Source organism: Oncorhynchus kisutch, linkage group LG23 (assembly GCF_002021735.2).
Source record: "Oncorhynchus kisutch isolate 150728-3 linkage group LG23, Okis_V2, whole genome shotgun sequence".
In the NCBI taxonomy this organism is placed as follows: domain Eukaryota; kingdom Metazoa; phylum Chordata; class Actinopteri; order Salmoniformes; family Salmonidae; genus Oncorhynchus; species Oncorhynchus kisutch.
In genome coordinates this window covers 38,324,324-38,344,561 of record NC_034196.2, presented here as the reverse complement: position 1 = coordinate 38,344,561, position 20,238 = coordinate 38,324,324, and the positions used below count along the sequence as shown (strand labels likewise).

The 20,238-nt window shown below is 41.9% G+C and overlaps 1 protein-coding gene across 1 annotated transcript in view; it reads right to left on the bottom strand.

Moving 5' to 3' along the window:
- Positions 1-551: 551 nt before the first annotated feature.
- ajm1 (apical junction component 1 homolog) overlaps positions 552-20,238 on the bottom strand; it is a 30,443-nt gene continuing 10,756 nt past the window's right edge. Inside the window, exon 2 of the mRNA XM_020458273.2 lies at positions 552-6,005. Coding sequence (XP_020313862.1) covers positions 2,652-5,951 — 3,300 coding nt within the window. The 5' untranslated portion in view covers positions 5,952-6,005 and the 3' untranslated portion in view covers positions 552-2,651. The remainder of the gene's footprint in view (positions 6,006-20,238) is intronic.

Below are 20,238 nucleotides of genomic sequence, written 5' to 3'. Positions count from 1 at the left end.
AAAGGAATGGGCCCAGTACACTTACTGCATGAGTTTCAAAGGCAATTGAATGGGCTGTTCTTCTGGCCCAGATCCTCTCAGGCATCCCTCACCCATCCCCCCCCCCCCCCCCCACACACACACACATTGTCACATATGGGCCACTGTTGATCAAACGGGTTCACTTCCTTTCATGAACTAATGAGTGGGACTAGTGCCCCCTGCCAGCCCGCACTTAGTTTAACCCTCCACTTGCATTTTTACCTCACTCCCAGTGGCCATCCACTTAGTGATCAGCCACTTGGGGATATCTATGGTAGCTTTGCAGGGGAGCTGGGTAACAAGGGTAAATGGTGCAACGGGTAAAAGTGGTAACTGGTTTGCTTGGCCTGCTATTGGCTGGTGTGAGACCGAGCTGAAAGGACCTCTTTCTTTCTTTTTTCAGTGACTGAAGCGGACACACTCGCACACACACAAACTCACAAACAACATTTTAGCCAAAGTGATGTGGCCCATCACACCAGAATCACGTGGTTGTATTTCCACCTAAAAAACAGGCAGAGAGCATTGACCAGTGTTCCCATTCCATTTATTAGATACGTTTATAAATATCACATACTCAGATACATATGATGAAAGTAGAAAAAATACAACAAACTAAATTTTCTAAACATTTTTTATTTTGAGGTCTCTTTATTTCCTTGTTTTAACTTGAATGGCTGAACAATCAAAAAATATCAATATTTTTTTTCTATAGTATAATAGTTCTCAACCATGTTTAAATATCAAATCATCAAGCAGGTTATTGTATTTTGTCATCATTGAGGTTATGATAAAGCTGAGGAAAAGAAATACAACGACATGCAGTCACTTCGTTCTCATTGCATCTGTACACATCCAGTCAGCCAAACAAGTGTATCTGAAATATGTGCTACAGGCTATAAACAATAGTCCTTCCTCAGAAAGTGTTGAGCTATGATATGAATGAACTCTATGTAAACCTGCTGCTGACAGATAGTTGAGCTCAAAAGAGCAGTAGATACTGAACATTGGTTTAAAATAAACTCTAGAATTCATAGAGTAATGAAAAATTGTCAATTTCACACAGAAACAATATGTATGTATGCGAGTCCCTTGTCAAAGAGATCTGTCTAAAATAACATTTTAGAGAAATGCTCTCTTTGTAACATTTCCTGGATACTGAGGTTTTGTTCGATATTTTAATCTGCAAACTAAGGCAAAATAAAATTATAATTATGAGACAACATAGCTGTTCATATCCCATTTTCTTTTTGAAGGTTCTCATTCTCATACAAAAAATATCACACACGTAATCAACCTAGTGCAGCACAAATACACAACTAACTTCTTCAAGCATTTAAACTTTACATACCATACAGCTACTGTTGCCAAACCTGACTCACCTTTTTCTAAGGACAATAACTGTAACAAATCTCGCTCGCTAATTCATATATATTATGCTCTGTAAATTATGTAAAAATAGCAATTTATAAACTAGCTTATGTGAGATTGCATGATTCCACGGTACCAACCATGTCTAAAGTTGATGAATGGTTGACTTATTTTACTATTCACAGTGTTTCAAATTGAACAGTACAAGCCAACACCTATTGTGTATAACACACGACTGGTACCATATCAATCATTTTACGTTTATCTTCAAGTCCGTTATTGCTCCAGTAATTCTACCAAGCATACATTAAAGCACCATTGAAATAAAAAAACTCACGTCAATAAAACCACTTTCAGGAATAAGGTAACAATTTACAGCACTACCAATCTAAGCAGTGAGACTTTGAAACCCCTTTCTAAGACAATTAGATTAGCACAGCTTTCCTTTTTTTCATTAAACAGTGTCTTTCTGAGCATTCTGAGGAACTAGTAGTTTAAATCCACCCAAAATATTGTATTTTGTTAATCTCATTCATTTCAATTACATCAAAAACTGTTTATTTTTGTTAGAGTTTAATAAAATATGTGACATTCTAAAAGAAGGATAGTTATGTCCTGTGGATACTGGATAATATAATATAATATTGTATAATATAATATAATATAAATAGTATTTCTGTATCCTTTTATCAAGCGCAAATAACAGTTTTACTAGAATGTGGAAATGATCCTATTAAGCATTTTCCTTTGCATAGAAATGATTTGAGTAGCTAAGAAAATAATACATGTTTTAAAATGTTCTGCATTATATGCCACTTCAATCAGATATGAAAAATAGTCACGTTTTACTTAGTCACTTGTTACTTAGCCTCAAATAATGCATTTAGAAATGTTTAATTAATACAACAACAAAAAAGTTTTACTACCAAAAGTCCTGCCCCAATAAGAACAATGCAGAATAATAGAATAGAAAATGACCTGGCACCAATAAATGATTAATGTTGTGAATACATTTACTAAATGGTGAATTAAGTTCAAAGATGAAAATAAATAAATAATGGAGCCGATTGTACTCATATCCGCATCTGACAGGCAATATTCCAAGAATGAATAATACTGACCACTCAGACATGAATATATCTCTTTTCAATAGTAAAATACATATCTACAAACATTTATAATAAATAGGCTTGATATATAGATATGTATAACAATATATATGTATTTCTATACATATATATGTACAACCAAAGGTGCACTTAAATAATGTCATCGAGGAGATGGGGGGTGCCTACCCAGTCCAGTGTTCTGGGCTCAGAAGCAGCCATGATCATGCACATGAACTGCTTACCAGTCCTCTTGTCAATGGGGTAGATGGTTGTGGGGATGAACCTCCTGTTACTTTCCACAAACTCGCAGAGCTGCTGGTATACCTTTGGATATTCGTGGCGTAGAAAAACTCCTCGAATTCGCAGCTCCCGCTGGATGTTGATGAAGCAGATCTCCCTGGCCTTCCTGCCCTCCTCTCCCTCATTGTCGATGTCAGCCATTCCAGGGGGTGGCGTGAGGATCAACGTCTCCATATCCCTCTCTTTCTTAAGAACCTTACTCTTCTCCGGGCTGTAGGAGGCGAGCGCCACCTTGGCATATTTCCTGACAGTTGGGGCTTGATTCCTTGGTGAAGGTCCGTCAGGCATTTGTTCGCCAACGGCAATGGATACATTCAAGAGGAAACATTCGTTTGGGTCATAGTCCTTGCCTGCCTCCTGGAGCTCCTTGCAATACTCCCCCAGGTTGTCCTTGAAGCCGTCCAGCTCCCGTAGAGACAGGTAAGTCGGGGACATCTGGAGGCTCTCCAGGCCGTACTGTAGGAAGTTACCGGACAGCCCTGGGTTTGGGAATCCCAGGAAGAGCACTCCCCTTCCCCGGGAAAGGAAGCCAACTTTGGCAATGCGCGAGAAGGCTTTGTGGACCTCGACAGTCTCCCGGCAGTGCTTGATGATATGGCGGCACACGCTGCCGATTCGGCCATACAGGCAACTCTCTTTGTGAATGTCCCAGTCCTCCCTGCGGCAGTTGCGGGAACAGTAGTAAGTGTAGCAGCTGTGGCAGGATTTGAAGTAGAGGCAAGCATTGAATAGGGTCTCTGTCCGTCGGCATTTGTTGTTTGAGCACATCATGCTGTCGTCCTCGTCTGGGCTCTGGTCTGGGGAGCACTCGTCTCCACTCCTCAGGGCATCACTGCTGCAGTCCATATCTCGAAGGGCGTCAGGGTTCATTCTAATAGAGGTGGGTTGCTTGTCCAGGGGTGGTTCCTCTGACCCTGCCTTTGAACCTTTTCTGGACAGAGATGCTGCTTCTTCTTCATCGATCAGCTTCTTGAGTTGGTCCAACAAATCCTCACTTGGCCTCCTAGTGGCAGGGGGTTTGTAGTCAGTAACAAGATCAGCTAGAAGCTCATCAAGTTGCTCCAGGCTTTGCTGTAGAGAGGCGCTGTTGTGCGTCTTTTCTTTGGTAGAGTCCACAGAGCAGGACATAGTGTCTGGCTGAGAAGCTTCTGGAACCACAGCACTTTTAGAGTGCAGCACATCCCAGCTGGCTCTTCGTGCCTCAAATTTGTTAAGGTTGCCTGGTCGAATGTCATTATCAGTGATGGTGATCTCAGGGGCTACGAACCAGAGCTTACTTGAAGTGGTCTTCCCTGACTCCGATGTTGGGCTTTTGTCAATTAGAGAGTTATCAGACAAAGACAAGGCTGCATAACGTCTCGGTGAACTGGAAAGGTTGACAACTACTGGCTGTGGTCTGTCATCTTCGGACGCAGTGCGCTTTGCTTGGGCAATAAGATTCTCATAACTCCGACCCCGCTGAACTGGAATAGGCTGCTCCCTCTCCACACGGGAGTTGAGGATATTATCCCAAGACCTCGAGTAAGGTTTGGAATCGGTGCCGATTCGTGGTGGCTCAATGCACGGGTTAGCATACCATGGTGTTAGCGCTGGCTCTTGCCTAACAGCTCTGGTCGGGGTGACCTGAGATCCATACGAGGCAGGGTGATGGGTGGAATAACCAGACACCTCAGAGCCGTACCAGTCATCTGGTTGAGGCTGGACGACTCGCGCATGTCGACGTCCCTCTGTATAATATGCCCTTGCTGGAATGTGATGCTCCTGTGAAGGTGTATACATCTCATTCGCGTAATATATCCGCGGGGGAACAGACTGAATTTGATAAGTCCTTAGATCATCTCCATAGAATGTTCTTGCCGGCGGGGTTTGAATGATATATGGCCCTGGTTCACTTGCTGCATAGGCTTTCGGATATGCAGCTTGAACTGGGTATGGGTAAGATTCTACCTCTGTGTAATAGGATCGGGCTGGTACAGTATGCACCACGCGGGTCCTTGGATCCTGTACATACTGCATTTTGGGAGTGAGGTTTTGGCTTGGCATACTATAGCGATCATCCTGATAGTAAGTCCTTGGTTGGGGAGGGGCTGTGGCCACATACCTCCCAGGGTCGTCTGCATAAAATAATTTGGTTGGCACATTGGGGCTGGAATGAGCCCTGCGTTCCCTGCCATAGTAATCACCTGGGGAAGGCATTCTTTGCAGAGGCATCTCCATGGGCTGAATGTAACTATTTGGCATGCTGCGGGAATACTGGTATGCCTGCCCATACTCACCACCAAAAGAGTCAGTGGGAGTTGAGGTCCTTGAGAAGGTGAAATGGCGAGGTACTGTCAGGCTCCTGCTTCCTCCACTAGGGTACCTCTGCCAAGGTATGTCAACTCTGGGTGTAGCAGGCTTCCGTCCAGTATTTTGCAAGACAGCCACATCTGGTTTGATGTCCACCCGACACCTGACGTGAGGGCTGGTGGCTGGCTTGTCCGGCCCTCCCTCTTCTACATTCTCAGCAACATAGAGGGGTGAATATCGGCTGGCATCACTCCTCTGTGGCTGGAGCTTGATGGGATGCACCTCATGCATTAGTGCCCTGGTTGCTGCGTAGGAGCACTCCCTACGTGGTGACACCTCTGGTCTCCAGTTAGGGTCCCTAGGTGCCCTCCGGGCCTCCCTACCCCTCCTCCCCATGGAAGGGGACTCCTCAAAGGACACAGGGGTAAGGTTAGTTTGGACTCTGGGGGCACTTTTTGACCTGGTCCTTTTCCTTTGCACTGGAACAACCACCTCACTAGCCATGTCTGAGACCAATGGCTGAGGGGTCAGTCTGTGGTTGAAAATGTCCGGTGCAGAAAAGCGGTATCCCTGCTGGCGGCCCAAGGCATTCCAGGCCATGTCTGGATTAGCAGCATGCCTGTCAGCCCTCCTGTAAGGGTGCTCCATTGAGAATGTGTGGTGTTTAGGGTACTCCAGTGACTTGTAGTCAAAGGTACGGCAGTGCCTCTTGTTATCCTGATTGTTGTCCAGTGTGCTTCGGTTTGGGGAATCACATTGTTCGGGGGGTTGGGAGGACTTGGAGTGCGAAGAAACAGGGAACACTTTTATATCTTTATACACAGTCGATACCAGTATGTCAGGCGGGTCTGTGCGTGTCATCTTAAAGGGACTCTCCTAGTTTTCCCCATCAAGTTGATTTAAGGTTGACGTTCCCTGCAGAGGTAAAAAGAAAGAAACGTGTGTAAGCAAAATTCTTGTTCATGTGTGCAATGTAATATGCATCACACGTATTGAATATACAAATTCATAAAGGATGATTGTCAGAGTAGAGGGTGAAGAGCTTGACGTAAAACGTGGGACCATTATATAGTACACTCACATAGACAAAGAACTGGAATTACCACAGATTGAAAATCTCTACTGGTAAATCAAAGATATCCTCGATCAACATGCATTTGCTGTTGACACTGCATCTAGCCCTAACGTTAAAATAAAACATTACTCAACACTTTTTGCCCATGGTGTACAGGAGAAGCACACAGAGCTATCTTAATCCTGATCCCCATAGATAGACCGATTAGAGCTCTAGCAAGCAGTCAACACTGTCTATCTAACTGGGCCTTGTTTACGCTAACACACACCCACACAAGTTTCACACTAAATAAACCAGCGTAAATAATTCTGTCATATCCCCAAATAAGATGAAATGAGTTACGGATGAGTTACAGATGAGCTACGGATGAGTTAAGGATGCGTTACGGATGAGTTACGGATGAGTTAAGGATGAGTTACGGATGAGTTACGGATGAGTTAAGGATGAGTTACGGATGAGTTAAGGATGAGTTAAGGATGAGTTACGGATGAGTTAAGGATGGGTTACGGATGAGTTACGGATGAGTTATGGATGAGTTAAGGATGGGTTACGGATGCGTTAAGGATGTTTGTAAATAGAATGGCAGTTAAAACCCCATAGACATAAATAATAAGAGGGTTAGTAAACATTTCTTTATGCATTTTAATCTTAATGTTGTTTGAGTATTGCATAGTAGGTTTGATTCATAACAGGCCTGTAATGACTACGTAATGACTAATATCAAAGCCGTGTGGATGGAACATTAATGGTATCAATGTGTTACATCTGCAACTGTTTTTCCATTATCATCCAGTATTCATATTTTGTGTAGAAATGTAGATTGTTTTATAAACTTTTATCTGATCCCCAAATTAATATAAACTGCTGTATATTCCTAAACTGAAAATACTCCATTTCAAAAGGTAACTTCTCTCACTAAATGTTCCATTTGCACAACTTCATGAAAACACTTTTCTCAACTACTTGTTCTTATCACAGTTGACAGCAGAACAGCAAGAAATTGATTCAAGGCTCAAAATAGTTTCTCTTGAGGCTTTTCACTTCATCTCGTCTTAGCTAAATGTCAAGGGACCAAGCTGCCAACACTGCCAGAGACGGGACAACAATCTCATTTACTAACGACAACAACCATGACATCAAGAGTACACCAAAATGCAAGAACACCATCGATTTACAAACGCCTGAAATAGTACTGAGCTCACAAACATACCTAATCTATCTGACAACAGACAAAGATAATGGATTTATGATTTAATTAAATACTTGGAAGCATAGCATGTTTTAAAGATTTGACCTACAGATAACCTTTGCTCCCAGTCAATGGGGGTTTAGTTATATTAGGGCATGTGTAAATACAGGTGTTCCCACAGCTTGGTGCTAAATCCATTTCCTCAGTCTAGACAGATATGCAGTGAAAAACGTGCTGTACGTTCATATGGGCACCTGCAACGTAGCAACACCGCAACAACACCAGCTCTGTGACTCCTATGGGGCCCCAGGTAAGAGAACCAGAAACGGTTACCGCTGCTACTTGCAAACCAAGGTGCATTATTCTACCTAAAGGGCACACGATTGTTGTGGTATAATGTGCAAGTTGATTGAGAGACAACATCTAGATATACCTGAAACGCCTCACTGGCACATTAAAAAGCATGACACACTATGAAACACATGATACACCTATGGTTAAAAGCATTAATGATGGATGTAAGGTGAAGACTTATAGAAGTTGATGGCTAAATGTTAAATAAGACAATACTTGTCATATACAGTACTTGTCATGTACCTCCTATTAATGCCTTCAGCCAAACCACAAGCTGCAACTGTGTTCCTGTGACACACAAGATGAAAAAGAAAACTGGATTAAATTCGCTGTCCTCTGTCTACAAGAGAGGGAGGTTAAAACCAAGCCCCCCCCCCCCCCCCCCCCCACCTCTTTTTATCCTTTAAGGGTTAACTGTTTTTAGCATTCATTAAAAACACGCTCAAGTGTGAGGAACAAGAAGCTCGTATTGTTTTGTGTTTCTGGTCCGACCTCAGGGATATGTAAATGAGGACCATCAAGCATCACACCCGTTCCCCACAGGATTATGCTAATCCGTTCCGTGGTGTGTCTCACTTGGCGGCTTCTCATGATCCCTCAAGATCACGTGACCATCATGTGGCCCACAGCACTCAACCTCTGCAAAGAAAAATGTCTAAAAACAACCCTATATACATCACACCGATCCACAACGGAATCCCCACGTGATCTTTCATGAATACGGCTGCATGTGTACGTGCCAACGTGGGAAGGGAGATGCATTCTCAGCTCTCGTAACAGGATTATCTAGCCCTGTTTTAAATGGCTCAGCACAACTGGAACATAAAAGTGAATGACAGAGACACAGTTGGCAAGGAGAGAGAAATGCACTGTAATAGTATTAGTAGTGACGTCAGTGTTTCCACTAAATGAGTTGCCACCACTGCAATTATTATTATAATTATAATTATTTAAAAAAACGTTTTAATTTCTGCTAAGACTCACTTTTAACATCAGAGTGACAAGTTACAACAAGTTATATATCTTCCTCAGATTCTACCCCCGGACCCCTCCAGGAAGGAGCTAACTGGCGTTAGTGCAATGACTGGAAGCCTATGGTAACTGCTAGCATGCTAGTAGATACCATAGACTTACAGTCATTTTGCTAGCGCTAGATAACATTGGCTCGCGAAACTACGTCTAACTTCCTTCCTACTTGATACAGAGACATAACAATCGAATCCATGAGTTCATCTGACTCTGGGGAACTAAATAAAGGGCTTCATTGCCAAAATCCCGATGTATCCCTTTAAGGGTGGCAGTGTAGCCTAGTGGTTAGAGCGTTGGACTAGTAACCGGAAGGTTGCAAGTTCAAACCCCTGAGCTGACAAGGTACAAATCTGTGGTTCTGCCCCTGAACAGGCAGTTAAACCACTGTTCCTAGGCTGTCATTGAAAATAAGAATTAGTTCTTAACTGATCTTGCCTAGTTAAATAAAGGTAAAATAAAAGAAGGTCTAGCCATTCTATTACTACTCTATCATAGCACTACTGGGCCTCTCCATCCACCTTTCTCTTCCACGGCACTATGCTTTATTGGGGTCTTCACATATGACGTGATCGTGTGAATGTGTGTGAATGGTTGCAGGTGCCAGCTGAGCCTACCTGTCCGTACTTCTGCCTGCGCAGATGGACATGAATTATTCAGCTAAGATTCTTCCTGGCTGTGCAGTTCATTCATGAGCAAAATTCCTTACATGGCTCATACAATCGCTACGCTGATCTGGCATGTGCACCGTCCCTATTTGCCAATTATTACAACAAACCTGGTCGTTCCAAAATGCTATTTTGGGAGAGAAAACTAAGTGGTCTGCTTCTGAAAATGTATTCAATGCCATATGGATACATTAAAATGCACCCGCATTGCCACCATGTCTGTGCCAAGCTCATGCAGGCAGGTTCTTTGTACAGTATTGTCCCCATATAGCATGTGACACAAACATTTTTGAAAAACAAGCTAACAAACAAACTAAACAGCGAAGATATGAATAAGAGCCTTGTCTCTCAATCTTAAGGGACCGCGTAAAACAACGAGCTTTGGTAAGAAATGCAGTGATGTCACTTTGGTGAACAAGCAGTGGTGTGTAAAGCGAACTCATCAGATGTTCACGTCATTCAGCATATGGAAGGAGAAATAGGCCTATGCATTGTCACAGAGGGCTCTATTTTAACAAACCTAACGCAATGGTCAATCTAAGCGTTGGTGGTTCGGGAGGGGTGTCAGAAATATTTGGGCTATTTTCACAACCACAATTATCGGTGGACTTGCTGGCATTGGTGCAAAAGGGCTTAGTTTTGATAAATAAACAAGTTGGCCAATCAGAACGTGCTTCATGGGAAAATATGTGGTTGCTTCAAGTTGTGTATTTACGGTCTTTTATGTATTGCCTTGGAATCAACTCCAATTCCAATGTCAGGCCGTTATGGTTTGTTAAATAGCTTACAGAAACGAAATAACAACTTGTTTTAAATATCACACTTACAGGCACCATAATTTCTCCATGTGGGCATTTAATATTCAAACAACACAGACGATGGAGGGTTTTAAACACATCCAAACATTTCACAGTAGCTGGACAAGGATCCAATATAAAGAGAAAGGGACAATGTCCACTCACTGTTGTACTGCTCCCAAATATGTTTCAAGAACATGCTTGAACTTGCTTCTACACCTGCATTGCTTGCTGTTTGGGGTTTTAGGCTGGGTTTCTGTACAGCACTTTGAGATATCAGCTGATGTACGAAGGGCTATATAAATCAATTTGATTTGATTTGATTTGAAGAACATAATCGCAACCATTTTACAGATCAGATCCCATTCACACAACTCCAGAAGTTGATTTGTACACGTGCCACGGACATCGTCACCATAAAACCAAGGTGAATCATTCTAATATATTTGGTTGTAATAAATTAAAACAAACAATCTTATATATTTTTTTTTACAACAATAAATACATGCGAAATGTAATGATATCATAACATGGCCATTGCTGTTGAACCAGCCTTCATTATAGTAGGCCTGGGGTAAAGGCAGCAGTTTCTAAATGGGAATTATACAAGCACCAAAAGCATATTATGCCATGTGCAAATGGGCAGTGTGTGTCTAGACTGGTTAAGCTGCGTTACCGATGTCAAAATTCAAAATGTTCTGAAGGACACACCTCAAATAGTTCCACCCCTCCTATCTGAGAACAAACGAGCTGCTATAAGACAGGTAAATTACCAATCCTTGCGCAACTTTTTGAAAATAGCAGATCGCTGTCTTTAATTGGTCGAAAATGCAAACTAACGTGCGTTTGACACTTGCGCCTCATTAACGCCAGCTGAAAATACAGACCAGAATGGACCCGCTAAGGACTAGGTTTAAATGGTCTCTTCCACAACTTGCTGAACCCAGCTGTGTGCTACTACAGTATGTGAAAACACTAGAAGCACTTAAGTCACCAAGAGGCATCACGTTCCTGTTGAAAGGCAATGGCCGTTACGATTCAAAGCCAGGGAGTCAAATCAATGGCTCCAATGAAAGCCCCTTATCCATCTGAATGTGTAACACTTAAAGACTAGTGCACTTGGAGCATTCAGTTTCCCTAAGCATTTCCTCTGCCAACCATACTATTACGGCCTTCACCTGCTTCTGTGTTAGACCATTCATTCAAATCTAATAGACACTGATGAGCTGCTGTGTAACAGATCTGGAAAGATAAAGTGGTATGAGTGACACGCATTGTAGCAACTCCCCCCCCCCCCCCCCCCCCCCCCCAATTTTAAAGATACAAATATTTTCATATACTGTATCTTGGCCAAATTTAGACTTAGCAGCCTGCATTCTGAACAAGACGTCAGCTGTGATTTCATGAATATGAGAACAGAATGTAAGAAACTTAACCTCGAAAAAATGTCCAAACAAAGTCAACCCCACCACTTGACAGTTACTTACAGAGCTGCCTCTTCCTATAGTAGACATTGCGCTGTGCGTAGGGCCGCGACCCCCCCCCCCTTTTTGGAGGGGGAACTGTTGAATTAGAAAAGTTGAATACACAAGGTGCCATTTTGAAATGTGGTAGTGCATCAGCAGTTTCCCACTTGTTATGTCAGTCACTCAACTATGTAAAAAATAAATAATAATAAGTTAGTCTAGCCAGCTATCTAAACCTTGGCCTAATTATCACCAAATTACCGATCAGGCATGCAGGGCATGTGTTCAGGGTCCCTGACCTGCAGGGGGCCCCCATTGATTTTGTTAGTTACTTGCACACAGATATCATATGAACATGGCATAAGTCGAGGCAAACTGTGTTTTTTTAAAGGCAACATTTTCTCCCCTAGAAAATGTGCAACATTGTCTTTACACACCATGGCAAAATGTGTAGAATTACAGGTAATTCATTTTAACACTGCAAAAAAAACGCTAGAAGTGGGCAGCACTGACTACTTACTATGACAATGGTGAGATAGCAGCGGATAGCTAATTGTGGGATCATAAAAGCCTCCATCATCACTTCCTCATCCACATGTTTCTGTCTGGTGCCACTGTGTTGCCTATTAAATCATATGCAGCCTTGCATACTGTCTAACCTCTTTCTGCCAAATGAGCTGAGTGTCAAAGTAATAGGTCAGCTCCATGAAAGACCTGGCTCTCCAGCAATTCCTGTGTAACCCGCCCATTTGTAAGATAGCACAATGGCCAGCCTTGTGAATGGCATAGAACCCAAGCCCTGCTCACAATTACAACATACTGTCTATCTATATGCGTGCGATGACCGGGACCTTCACTGTGTACAAAACAGTGCGGGCACAATAAGGACTAGCAGTACTTCCTCGTCGTATGGGAATTTGCAATTCTATGCAATTCTATTTTGTGGGAATCGTTTGAAAGAAGCAAAAAACAAGTGAGTGGTGCAACAGGATGTTTTGTGAGGACACTATTGGAGTCCCATCAGTGGAAGGCTGATAAGTGCCTCTCCTCCTATTATTGGCTCCCTCCTGTCAGATCTTTCATAGGACCATCTGGCCATGCTGATCTGCCTGGTGACCAATCACAGCCACTTCACACCTCCCTCTAACACCACCCCCAAAACCTCATCTGACCTCTAGCCTGACTCAGGGGACCACCTGGGACTTCTTCTTCACCACACACAACATTCTCAAATGCACATTAGCAGACACTTTACCTCACAGTAATTACCAGTAGTGAGTGCATACATTGTCCCCTGTGGGAATTGAACCCACAACCTTGGCATTTGTAAGGACCATGTGTTACCAACTGAGCCACATCAGAGTAACAACACAACTAAACCTTTGTTTACCTAATAACACCTGGGGCTTTTTCAGTGGCGTACAACTTTCCAGAGATTTGCAGATACTGGGAAAAGGAAATCTCCCTCCAACATTACACAGACTGTAATGAGACATGTTTTTCATTCAGTGGCTTTCATCAAAACTCCTGAGTGTCTGAGCTTCTGACCATGGTAACACCGCAAGATGTAGTGTAGTGTGGAGATTCCCTTTCCACAGAGACTTCTTTGCACCTGCAGCTTCTCTAGCAGGTGTGCAGAGAATTATGCAGATCTGAATGTAGGCTAATGTATGGAGGTGAGACACTTCTTCATTCTAAATGACAGTGAACCATGTCTGTTCTACACCATGTATTTCTCTATAGGATCATTCTGTCACATCGTGCCCTCAAGAATAGTCCCTCCTGGCCTCATGTAATGTCAATGAGCTTGGCCCTTCACAGCTACAGTATGACTGTCTTGTCAAGTTGTGAGTTGGAGAAGTACTTCTGTCTTGATGTGTAACATCTTCCAGCTGGTTGTCATTCTGCTTAGCCATCTCACATGCAATATTACAACACATGATGTTACGTTGACTGTAGTCCACATTCAGAGTGGACAAACTGCTTGCTGAGGAGCAGAGAGAGCCTTTCTGAAAAGGTACCACTCGGTCACGAAACAGTTTTAGAAGAGCTAGGCTCATATATAGGATAGGGGAAATGTTCAATCACTAGAGCTTAATATGTCACTTAACAGCGACAGCTGTCCAGGGGCAGTCACTCTAAAGTGTATTGGTGTAGCATGATTTGTAATGGAAAAGACATCTGCTGTCTCCCCCCCCCCCCCCCCCCCAACATGCAAGGCTACTATCATTCTGAAGTCTTCTTTTTTTTGGATTATATATTATTAATGATCCAATATTATGCATTTTATCACAATTTCCCCCAAATGTTCATTAATGTAACAGTCCAAAACAGTTAAAAACAAATAAATGTTTTATATTTTTTTAACATTGCTCCCCTAATGAAAAGGCCTGAGTTAAACATAACACTGAAAATATAAATATTTCAAATGAAATTCTATTAAAATGAAATCAGACTTTTTTTCTTCCAAATTTGAGCTTTTTTTTTGCCGTTTCAGTAATGAGAAGCCAAGTGGGGTGAGGGGGTGTTTGAGAAAAAAAACTAATTCTGAAGGCATATAAATTAATAAACTAACTTAGCTTCTACTACTCCACTAGATGATGCATCGTGGGTAAATAAAACTTTATTTAAATTGTTTTTTACAGGAACTTGAAAAAGTATTACGTTAATGACATACATGTCCACAGAAACTGTGTTTGATTATAATAAATATTATAGTTTAACGTAAACTTCAACTGGTATACAATTTTTGTGATTTATGGACAAACTACAACAACATATTTTGTGTTTCATGAGAATCACCCACATAGAGATCTCTTGATAGAGAACTTTTAGCTTAGAGTAGAGATGCTCTATTATAAGCAGTACATCAACCTCAACCCCCTTATCACCTTTGTTAGTGAATGAATGCGTCAGAACAGCAATACAACGCATTCATCACCTCTTTGTCTTGATACTCTGAGACCTCTATTAGCAAATGCCTGTCTTGTCTTCATCACAAGAGCTACAGCTTTGTGTCACCGCTGGCTGGGTAACAACAGATGAGAATGAGTGATCAATGTTGAGTTTGGGGCTAAGCATGCAGAGGACACACTGGATGGTCTTTCTACGAAAGGTTCTGTTGGGACGTCATTCGTGGCCTAGCAGTCCAGTTTACCATGCATTGCTAAAGGCCTCTCTCTCTTTCCATCACCATATCCCTGTCTTTCTCTCTTTATCTATCCCCCCATCTCATTCCCCAGTTGCCCCATTTTCATAGCCCCTAACCGGTCTCGTTAATTCCATCGCAATCAGACTCTCTGACAGCATTCTATCTGCCCTGTCGGAGGCTCGTCCCATCCCAATATTTGCCCTGTCACTCAATCCACCCCTCCACTTTCTAATCTGTCTAATCCAGCCAGAGGCCCCGGGTACTGCATGAAGTCATCTAAACAAACCCACTAAAAACGCAGAGTAAAGGCACCCAACGCCACTCCAGTCTTTCCACTAACATTGCTTTCCAGGCGGGGCGCAAAGACACACCAATGAAACAGCTCTTTTAGGTGGATGGCAAGTTGCACCAGAGTGGTTGAGGAAACACTGAAACTGTATAAATAGAACAGTCAGATATTGAGATTGGACCACACTTCATTGTAAAATCAATAGCACCAAAACCGGGTTCTTCGTTACAGAATATCACTATGTTGCCAGGTTTGTCATATTATGGCAATGTACGGTATATCCATTGAAAGGATTTCAATGGCCAATTTAAGGCTTGGACCTTCTTTATAGTCAAGTGATAATATTCATTTTTTATATGTTAGGAGTGATAATCCTGATATGTAGCTGTTGATTCTGCAGCCCAACAATACAAGTGTGTTTCAGCCTTTCTATCTGCGAGAGCTGGACAGCACAAGCTGTACTACGGTGGAAGCTATGTGTGGGGGGGGGGGGTATACAAATGGTAAAGCTCTTACAAAGGGATATATTAATGGGCGCAACTTTGACATAATCTCATCTCCATCTGTATAGGTTGGCAAGCTCATGATCCAATCATCTTCTTACTTTAACCACCACATTGTTTTTCTTCCAAAGCGTGTGGTGGCCTCAGCCATGCTTCTGTTCCAGTGTTTCCCATCCTCAAAGGTGCAATGCATCAGTTTTACATCTGGTAGTCCTAGTGATCGCTCATGCTGACTGCGTCAATGGATTTGTCCTCGAAAGGAGTTCAGAATTATACAGTGCATTCGGAAAGTATTCAGACCCATTGACCACATTTTGTTACATTATAGCCTTATTATAAAATTGATTAAATAGTTTTTTTATCCTTTATCAATCTACAAGCTTTCCCCTTAATCAATCTTGTAGGTGTGCCAAGCTTGTAGCATCATACCCAAGAAGACTCGAGGCTGTAATCGATGCCAAAGGTGCTTCAACAAAGTGCTGAGTAAAGGGTCTGAATACTTGCGTAAATGTGATACTTCATTTTTATTCTCTCCATTTTTTAAATTTGCAAACATTTCTAAAAACATATTTTCGCTTTGTCATTATGGGCTATTGTGTGTAGATTGATGAGGGAAATGTTTTTATTTAATAAGGTTGTAATGTAACAAAATCTGGAAAAAGTCAAGGGGTCTGAATATTTTCTGAATGCACTGTACATTCCAGATGTGCCTTTTATTGGCATATGTGTCATTTTCTGTATGTTCAAAAGACCTCAAATCAGTTTGTTCAGTTATTAAATGTTGCACAAAATGTTTGGAGTTCAGATATCCATAACTACACTTCAAGGGGAATTTCACCCTGGGGGAATCTGGGCTTGTTGTCATCATATCTGAGGCATTTCTAGGACAGTGAGATGTGTTTCACATATATTTGCACTGAAGGAAGGCAGGTCAGGGCTTCGCGTGCTGAATGATGCACCCTATGACGGCTTCCGGTGTATTGTCCTTGTTCGATAGAGCCATTGGACTTCTTTCAGCGATGTTCCTATCGGTGGATTCATTGCTAAACATACAAGCAGATATATTTTTTCCAGTCTCTGAAAGGCTACAGCTTGTGTTGGGAAGTCTTCAGTTCTCTGGCCCCCGTCCCTCCCCCAAGACGGCCTTTATTTAAAAGGTGGACACTAACAACAATAATTTGAACAAAACTGAAACAACTGACCAGTCGCAATGGCTTCAAGTGATTCCTCTCATTAACATAAATTTGATGATGAAGCATCTATTAGCTAAGAGGAATCGAAACAAAGAGTTGAATTTAGCTTACGTTTGAAGCTCAGCTACAGCCGATGCCAGCACCAAGCGGGCAGATGAGAAATACGGTGCCTAGCTAAGTAATTTATTTTTCCTGAAAGCCACATAGCTAACTTTAGTTTATCTACTAAAACCCATATCGTCTATTGCTGGCTAACATACTGCTGTGTTACAGTGGGGGGAAAATCAAATAATTCAGCCAGCTTTGTAGCTAGCTAGAGTGCTAAGTTAGCTAGCTAAACAACTACCGGTAGCCATATCTATGACTAAAAATATATATTTTGTATCTTGATTGTAAAACCTCTTCTCTTTTTAGTCATAGATATGGCTAACTACCAAACAGCAAGCTACAACATTACAATCAGCCAACTAAATCTAGGTTTACCAGCAAACAATAGCACATGACTGGAGTTGGCTAGCTAATTAGCCTGGCGCCTGCTAACAAATGCGCCACACCTCGCATTTGTAACTTCTTTAGCAAACATTTCACATCAGCAACTTTAAATAATTTACTAGCTAGCTATGTAGCACAATTGACAAGGGTTGACATTGATTATGATTATGATTGTTATTTCAATCACAAAATTATAGGCATGACGCAAGATACGATTCCAAACAGATGTAAATAACAATTATTGCATATCCAGGAAGCTAGCTACGTTTACTAGCAAACAGTGAGGAGAAACAATAATACAACAATTTAGTTATAAACCTCTAAAATTGTAGCTGGTATTACTTTAAAAATCATTGCCTAAGCATGTCTGATAGACATAGCTGTAGGTAGATACTGTCTGCCTACCTACCTAAGCTCATTTGTACGGTCTGGTCACTGTGCAAAGGTTGAGGGTTATGCCCTATCTCTTTCTATTAGTCTAGATATTGTTGTACATGTAATCTCTGTGTGTGTGCACATGTATGCATGTTCAACTATTCTACCCTGAGGTTGACATTATGCTGGCACGGTTAAACTGTTGTCCAAACTGTATAATAGAGTATAATTTGTTTATTTTTTTGTCTTACAGACAATACCGTGTGGTGCCTGGGCATTTTCCTGGAGTGGATTCTAGATACAGAAACATAATTCCTTTAACTGGGTGTGCCATTGTAGCAGAACTGTTACGGTTTTCTTCCGTCGAAAGAGAAAATGCATCGTGGTTAATTCAATACATGTTTAATGTAGACAAAACACGATCAATACAAAACAACAAACGGAACGTGAAAACCTATACAGCCTATCTGGTGAAATACAAAACACTGAGACAGGAAGAATCACCCACGAAACACTCAAAGAATATGGCTGCCTAAATATGGTTCCCAATCAGAGACAACGAGAATCACCTGCCTCTGATTGAGAACCGCCTCAGGCAACCATAGACTTTGCTAGAACACCCCACTAAGCCACAATCCCAAAACCTACGAAAAACCCCCATACATAAACACAACACAAAATAACCCCATGTCACACCCTGGCCTGACCAAATAAATATAGAAAACACAAAATACTAAGACCAGGGCGTGACAAGAACTGTATCCTGTGAACTGTATCCCTCTCGAGGGATTAGACATTATGCTCGATTTTTCAAGCAGATGACTCACGAGGAGCTGAATGGCAGCTTGATCATAACACTCCTCCCACAGCTTTACAAGTATTCCCTGAACTTACTGTATGTTTCTTTGGAATGGCAATTTCATCATGACCACCTCTCCCATCATCTGCTGATCACCAGTTCTCTTAGCTACAGATTGTTACACCAGATAATGTGATTTAACGTTGGCCTCAGTTTGGGGAAACAGGAGTCTCATAAAATGTATGTGACCAGCTGCAGGGGGTCAGTTAGAATTGAGAAAATTCTCCATTATGAAAATACATTTTTTGCTCCATAAAGTAATCCAATAACATGTGTGCCGCTATCGTGTCTATTTCAAGACTTCTCACTCATTGATCAAGACAGGCCTCTGTCATCATGACATGCAGCCCTTTGGGGTGGACACCCACCTGTCTCGATCAATGAAAGAAGACATGAAATAGACAAGATGTCTGCAAAAATCTTTGGGTAAATCACATTATCTGGTGTAACAATCTGTAGCTACAGTTCTCTGCGCTTGTGTCTCTACAGATGAGACACACTCGGACACACTGAACTAGTGTTCATATAAATGGTTTTGGATGTTACTTGTACCATTTAACATTGTTGTTGAGTTAGCATTACATAGTGTACACTCTTGTGTTTTAGAAATCCCAAAGAACGTTTGTTTATTTGTCAATCTGAATGTCTAGCATCTGTTTGGTGCTACAGAGCCATGCTTATACTGTATAAATATCTTCTGTGAATCCATAAAGGCTGACACATTTTAAAGATTGATAGAAAATATCCACATTTATTTTATGATGGTTCTACATCAGGGCTCTCCAACCCTGTTCCTGGAGAGCTACCATCCTGTAGGTTTGCTGATATATCTTTTTTATTTAACCTTTATTTCACTAGGAAAGTCAGTTAAGAACTAATTCTAATTCACAATGACGGCCTACCCCAGCCAAACCTGGACAACACTCTCCCAATTGTGCACCGCCCTACGAGACTTCCAATCACGGCCGGATGTGATACTGCCTGGATTCATGCTATTCAACCGATCACTGCCCGCACCTGCTCGCCCGTCCAGCATAACTACTCTGGACGGCTCTGACTTAGAATACGTGGACAACTACAAATACCTAGGTGTCTGTTTAGACTGTAAACTCTCCTTCCAGACTTACATTAAGCATCTCCAATCCAAAATGAAATCTAGAATTGGCTTCCTATATCGCAACAAAGCATCCTTCACTCATGCTGTCAAACATACCCTCGTAAAACTGACCATCCTACCAATCCTCGACTTTGGTGATGTCATCTATAAAATAGCCTCCAACACTCTACTCAACAAACTGGATGCAGTCTATCACAGTGCCATCTGTTTTGTCACCAAAGCCCCATACACTACCCACCATTGCGACCTGTACGCTCTCGTTGGTTGGCCCTCGCTTCATACTCGTCGCCAAACCCACTGGCTACAGGTTATCTACAAGTCTCTGCTAGGTAAAGCCCCGCCTTATCTCAGCTCACTCGTCACCATAGCAGTACCCACTCGTAGCACATGCTCCAGCAGGTACAGTGCCTTGCGAAAGTATTCGGCCCCCTTGAATTTTGCGACCTTTTGCCACATTTCAGGCTTCAAACATAAAGATATAAAACTGTATTTTTTTGTGAAGAATCAACAACAAGTGGAACACAATCATGTAGTGGAACGACATTTATTGGATATTACAAACTTTTTTAACAAATCAAAAACTGAAAAATTGGG